General features: G+C 33.9%; 1 protein-coding gene across 3 annotated transcripts; it reads right to left on the reverse strand.

The window, feature by feature from the left end:
* Nucleotides 1-34: 34 nt before the first annotated feature.
* LOC111289896 (anthranilate phosphoribosyltransferase, chloroplastic-like) lies at nt 35-6,894 on the reverse strand. Of its 3 annotated transcripts, none has more exons than XR_002690243.2 (10): nt 6,541-6,883; nt 6,305-6,448; nt 5,950-6,111; nt 5,743-5,826; nt 2,816-3,004; nt 1,121-1,211; nt 918-987; nt 595-713; nt 328-462; nt 35-251 (listed from the first exon to the last, which is right to left on the reverse strand). XR_002690243.2 is itself a non-coding variant. In XM_022881252.2 (10 exons), exons 1-10 carry the CDS (start codon nt 6,778-6,780, stop codon nt 222-224), a joined length of 1,254 nt encoding a protein of 417 aa, XP_022736987.2. In that variant the 5' UTR covers nt 6,781-6,894; the 3' UTR covers nt 35-221. The 3 variants fall into 3 exon arrangements, 2 of the variants coding, with proteins under 2 accessions (XP_022736987.2, XP_022736989.2); XM_022881252.2 differs by having other exon boundaries at nt 928-987; nt 6,541-6,894; XM_022881254.2 differs by lacking the exon at nt 5,743-5,826 and having other exon boundaries at nt 928-987; nt 6,541-6,875.
* Between the last annotated feature and the right edge of the window lie 234 nt (nt 6,895-7,128).

Below are 7,128 nucleotides of genomic sequence, written 5' to 3' on the forward strand. Positions count from 1 at the left end.
ACGTCATTACTTAATATTAATCACTTATCAACAATTAAACCCAATTAAACCCCTTCAAGGATAGTTTTAATATATAGGCATAGATGTTTACCTGGATTGGGCAACAACAACATCCCTTATTCCGGGGTTGACTACATAACAACATATTAAATATGTTTTATTGTAGTAGAAAGAAATCCCAAAATTTCAAAATAGATATCCAGTTTTCAGAGCCCAGAGCTTTATTGTACTATTGTCTTTTCTTTCACTTTCTGCATTGAAGAAGAGAAGATATCAGAAGAAGTTCAACCCCATAAATGAAGCTAGAGGAAAGTAGGTTTCACTTACGTTGGAGATGTCTATCCATGAATTAAGTGTGTTTAGAGCTTTTCCCGATAATTGTGTCTCACGAGCCAAAGCTACTCCTTCAGCAAGGGACTTCACACGGCCACTGACTAGAAGAGCTGCTGCTGCATTAAGAATCTGAAGATTTTGCTATTGTCTTAGAATCATTTCATGATTACAGACTTCTAATTATCCAGAAAAGGAATACAGACATGGAATGCACATGCAAAGAGAGAACAGAAACAAAAGAAGTGGTTTAGGGTGCAATACAAGTGCATCTGCAATGGGCCCTTTTTCCCCTGAGAGTATGTGCTTCAATACATCGGCATTGTACCCCGGTCCACCACCTCGCAGGTCATCTAGCGTACAACGTGGAACACCGAATTCCACTGTCCAATAAACATTCTCATTGTCTTAGCACTTTAAAGTATGAATAAACATTCTCATTTTCTAAGCACTTTAAAGTATGAATACAGCAGTGTAAAATCGTTTCTGCCATTCAATACCATGATATCTTACACATCCAACAAGGACTCAACTTCACTTCAATGGTACAACTATTCTCTAGTCTCAAAAAAGGATGAATTACTAACAAGATCTTACACGGATCAAATGAGAACTTCTCAATTTTCTCTGGAGTAACATCAAGGATTCGCCCAGGCCCTGTATAGATATGTTGTGAGATTGTAATGATTTAGACCCACAAACGGGAATTAGAAAGTGAAAAAGTTTGCGAGTAAAGATGACATGATCTGATGATAGTGTCAAGGGAAAAAAGTAATGAAATGAAGCGTACCAAGGGGACTCATTTCATCTAAACCCTCTGAGTGCACAACTAAGGCTCGTTTCATGCCAAACCGTTGAAGTGCATTAGCCATTTTGAAAACCTATCTCAAAAAGTTAGAACTCATCTCAGTATTGAATTAAAGGAACAAACTATCAAATTACATAGCAAAGCAAGTGCTTTATTATATATGCAATTCTTTTGTGCAAGTCAGACAGTTAAACAGAAGATTGCATGTAATAGACCCACGCATCATAGTTTGAGGTGGAATCTAGAAGACTATAGTGCCACTGACATGTTGAGTGTGCAACCAACTATGCATGTCTTACTATTTTCTCTTAGTGATATTGGTAATTACCTTTTATTTTCTGTAAAGTTTGTGGACACAATCTTGGTTATAATATCTGCTACACCAGTTAGGGTTGGATTTATATCTACGTGTTCTCAAGGTTCCATTGAGGATCCAAACATAGATACATTTTGGAAGAGTTTAAGCCCCTCATTCCCCTTTACCCTTCATCACCATTGGGCAGAAACCCTAAATTCTCCAATGCCCTCTTTCTCCGCTTTCCAAAGCTTTGATTAGTGTTGAGCAAGAAAGCTCAATTTCTATAAGAGATTGTTTCACGTACATTTTTGCCTCAATGCAGTTTGCATTCACTTCTATTAAACTGTTTATTTTGAAAGAACATATATATGAAAGATAAGTTTCGCTTTTGTAAAACAGAGAATTGATATATTGTACAGCACATCCTTCTTACAGTTAGGCTCAGTGATCTTCAGTCTGAACATAAAGAGATTGATGTTGAAACACAGGGTGTGAGCAACAAAAATCATATATACAGGAGTGCATTTTCAAAATATAATACAAGGAACATTGGGGGCAACCTCAATAATACGCATCTCTTTAATCAAATGTTAATCAAACAAACAAAGAGCAAGACATGGTACTAATTGCAAAATCAAGGTATATTCTTGCAGTTCGCATGATTGAAAACTACATTATTTTAGAACCTAAAATGAACTTACTCTAAGATGCTTTATCATATATCATTTTAGTTGAATATCAACAAATGGCCAGCTTATTATAACATTAACAAAGAACCTTTGAACCTAACAAAGGAAAATTGGCAACTAATAGTTTCATTTATAAGGATATGAATTGAGGGTTGCCAAAAGAATGACATTTTAGCTAAGAAGGTTTGACGTCAACCCCGTATGATGTTCAAGCCAGCATAGATGGCAGCTAACAACCTAAAACCTCCAATTTATCCACATAATAACTCCCAATCCAGCAATCGAATCACAATTCAGGGATAGGAAAAGGGAAGGAAATGGGTCGGTCATTACTAAAATGAGGTCTGAAAGGAGTGGTAAAGAAAGTCTGTTTTACAGAATCTCAGAAATGGAAATGGACTCATAGTTAAGTCATATGGAACTAGGAATTGACAACTAGGCCCTAAAATGCAAATTTATAGCATCACTGTAAAGGTAGACGATTTGAAATCAGTAGTGCACACAGCCAAGGACAATATCAAAGAAATTATCAGGAATAGTAACTCAAAAGGGAATAAAAAACTGATTATTTTGGTACATTAAAAAATCAAAATTTTAGAAATTTTCCCTTTCTTTCATATCAGATTTTAGGGTGGGGAGGGAGAGAGCATGATACATTTACTAATGCTACAAGGCGTTGAGAACACTTACTAGATCTTCAGTGTAAACACCAACAACAGCGAAAGGTACTCTTGCAGGGTTCAACATAGGGCCCAATATATTGAACACAGTTTTAATCTTTAGCTTCTTTCTAACAGGGCTCACAATCTTCATTGCCGGGTGGTACTTTGGTGCCATCATGAAACCAATTCCAGCTTCATTCACACAGCTCATTACTCCCTTTAAAACAAAAGGAGAAAAGGAAAAAAATGGATCAATGCCGGAATAAGATCTATAGAGGGTTATATTTATTATATTTGGTACACATTTTACATTCATTTAATTGAGTGGGCCAGCAAGTGAACCCTTCTATTTTCCACTTACATATAGTTGAAAATACATGTCAAAAAAAGCCAAACAAAACATGGATACCATATCAGAATAAGTCATATATGATATAATCACGACTAAAATGTCATAATGTAAACTATTGAAGCCCACACAAAGTTTTGGTAGAAGTAATAGTAAACATCCTTTACGTAAAACCTTCAGTCTGTACTATGAGACGCAGAATATGAAATGTTAGGAAATAGGAAGGATGAGTCTTCATAAATTCTCAACATCAGGCCACACCAAATATTAACCAATTGGACCCAAAGATTGAAAGCATAACTCTATAACTAAACATTTTCATTTCATAAAGAACAAACAGCATTCAAACTGAATGCCTAGCAGGAGCAACATGTAATTTGGTAGAACCAACATGATGGCTAAATGGGCAATAGCAGGTTGTTCTATTAAAAATTTTGAAAAGGCACAAAAGAGCAGCATGTAATTAGGTATAACCAACATGATGGGATATTGCAAATTGGGCATTCTATTAGTATTCCATATTAGAACTAACAGGGTTATCCACCTATTAAGAACTGGCAGCAGTTACTACTGCAAGTAAGTGAAGTTTACCACACCCAAAAGATCAAAATTCCTATGAAAATGTGATGTAGGACAAGTAGGGAGAAGAGACAGAATATAGAAATTTAAGGAGAAAGTTAGAAACAGACAAGAACGATTAGAGAGGAACAGAGGAAATTCAGGGAGTAGACAGATTGAATAAATAGAGGGGAAAATCTCAATATCTCAACATCTCAATAACTCAATATTCAGCATCTAAAACCTAATTGAAACTAAATAACATAGGTATTTATAACTAAACCCAAAACCCTAATACACCGCAAAATACCAATACTAACACAAAAGCCCTAATATTTGAAAACTAACTCAAAATACTATATTATAAAATAACCTACGAAAGGATTACAATCATACATGTAGAACATAAAATAAAGTCATAGATAGTATAATCCCTCAACTAATATATTTGCATTCTCCAAAAAAATATTTTTAAAACTCATTAAGAAACTAGAATAGCAAAACATTACTTTCAACACTTTCCATCTTGTGATGCTGAATATGAAATAATAGGAAATAGTAAGGATAAGTATTCATAAATTCTCAACAGCAGACCACACTAAATGTAAACACTCAAAGATTGAAATCATAACTCTATAAAAACACATTTCCATTTCATAAAAGAACAAACAGCATTCACACTGAAAGCCAAACAGGAGCAATATGTAATTTGGTAGAACCAACATAATGGGCAAATGGGCTTTGTTTTGCAATTATATTAAAATAGCAAGTTGTTCTATCAAAAATTTTGAAAAGGGAAAAAAGAGCAACATGTAATAAGGTATAACCAACATGATGGGATATTGAGCACTCTTATTAGAATTCTACGAGCCCAAGGTACCCACTTGTTGCCGCTGTATACTACATTCGTTTCCATTTTTTTAACATTAGTTAAAATTAAAATGATTTTAAAATATTCAAAACTTAAATATAAGTAATAAAAAAATTATTTCTTTAATAAATTTATCAAATGTTAATTGTAGTATTCATGTTAATATAAACAATCACAATTTTTTTGATTCACATTATTTAACTATTAGTTAATCGTTACTTCATCATTATAACTACTAACTAATAATATAAGAAATTATGTATAAATTTTAATCGGAATAAAAAATATAATTAAAAAAATAACAAACAAATAAAAAATATTAATTAATTAAATACTTTATCTTCAAAAAGCCACCTTTATGATTAGAATTTGGGACTCCTGCTTAGAGATCTTAAATTCAAACCCTAAAATGATATTTATGAGATGAAACAGTGTTACTTCCCATTGTGTAGCCTAATATCACATGTACACATTTACTTGATGATTTATTTTATGATACAATATACTGACTTATAACATGATTTAATATATTTTTATATAAATGCAGCTTGAAATGTGCGAAACTTTTGTTAAGATATAACTTTACTTGAATTTCTTAAGTTGTAGTTCAATTTTACTTGGATAGCAATATTAGAATTAGCAATATCATTCATCTGTTAAGTACTGGCAATTGTTACTGCTGCAGCTAAGTGAATTTTACCACAACAAAAAGATAAAAATTCCTATGAAAACATTTTTCAAACTCAGTAAGAAACTGGAATAGCAGAACATTTAATCTCAATACTTTCCAAAGATTAGCCTGATGAGCATTTACCTCCCCCCCCCCCCCCCCCAAAAAAAAAAAGCTTTAGCAATTCAGGCCAAGATGCCAGATAGATTTTGTTCTTTAGTTGCTAATATGGATAATGAGCTTTACCTAAGCACCTTGCAGGCTGGCTTGGGAGAAATACTACTCAGCACCAAAAAGCCTACTGTCATTTACATTAAACTAACGACAAACGAAATGGGGCAAAAAAGTATTACTTCCAATGATCATAATAAAATTACTAGAAGAGCTACTGGGAATGTTTCACACTATTAAAGGCTGTCATGCAACTCAGACCCACATGGAAGACAAAGCCTAGCATCACAATCTCATCAATGCAACTATAAATGACATGGTTCAAAGTGCACCAACCTCTGGGTCCAAATCAATAACTACCCCCAAAGCTTCCAATACATCAGCACTTCCACATGCAGATGAACTGGATCGGTTCCCTTGCTGCGACACAGACAATCAGACAGTCCTTATGGTAATTATAGCAGGACAACCAATTTTGATCCATAGGCCCAAAAAAGATAAAGAAAAAGATAAAATGTTTTAAATTGAGGGATTGTCAGTCACCTTGGCAACTTTTGCACCACAAGCTGCAGCCAATATTGAAGCACCTGTGGAAATATTCACCGTATTTGCCCCATCACCACCCGTTCCAACAATGTCAACCACATCATTTAACCCTTCTAACTTCCAAGCATGCTTTATCATTGCTCTCGCCAAGCCCACAACCTTGAAAAGAAAATATAATAATGTCATCGCCATTCTTCACTCAGATTCTGGCGCATTCAAAAAAAAAAAAAAAAAAAGCACCCATTTGCATAAAAATCACTAATTTTCTTTAAACGTTCAATTAATATGTCAATCAATGACAAAACTTGACAGGAAAAATCTCTGACTTTTTCAATAAGAATAATTAACTTACTTCTTCAAAGGTCTCGCCTTTGGCTCTCAACAAAACAAGAAAAGCACTAATCAGAGCCTCATTAGCTTCAGTTAACAAAAATTCCAGACACGCCTCTGCCTCAGACTCCGTTAAATCCACTCGATTTATCAAAGATTCAATCAACTACAATAAAATGCAAGCCAGATTAGAGAAAAAAATGCTAATATTTGATATTTCTTAAGATCCCAAACAAAATTCAAAACTTTTTTTCTTACCTCATTAAAGGAACCTATTGGTGTGCTTGGGTTTCCGTTTCCACGGACACTGCACAGAGCAGAAATAGAAGCAGAAGCAGAGCCAGAAACAACTTTGGAATTACTCTGATTTGGGAAGCGGTTAATTCTTGCAGTAATATAATCATTGCGAGGATTGAGGCCTTTGGTTAAAGGGCGGCGTAGAGTAAACGCAGACAAAGAAACTGTAGAAGACTGCTGTACAAACAATTTTCTCGCCATTGCTCTATAACCGTTGTTCACACCCGCGCCAGGATTTTAGCACTAACTGAAACAGTCTTAAAAGGGGTTTTATATAGGTTTTAGTTTTGCACCATGTTTTCCTGTTTTGTTTTGGTAACAGGCTGTAAGCTGAGAGGCCAGCTGTATTAAGTTTTGGGAATTTCAGATTTTCCTTGATTTCTTTTTTTTTTTTTGAACGAAAAATATTTAGTGGACGTTTTGACGTAATAGTGCAATAATTAAATTTTAACCACTGTAAATTAAATCTAAATATTAATTTTAATAAAATTTATTTAGTATAAATTTTTTATTAATTTTTTTAATGACAATTATAATATTTTTTTAATA

The sequence above is a fragment of the Durio zibethinus genome, chromosome 11, assembly GCF_047325235.1.
Source record: "Durio zibethinus cultivar Kanyao isolate XHJ-2024 chromosome 11, ASM4732523v1, whole genome shotgun sequence".
Classification (NCBI taxonomy): Eukaryota; Viridiplantae; Streptophyta; class Magnoliopsida; order Malvales; family Malvaceae; genus Durio; species Durio zibethinus.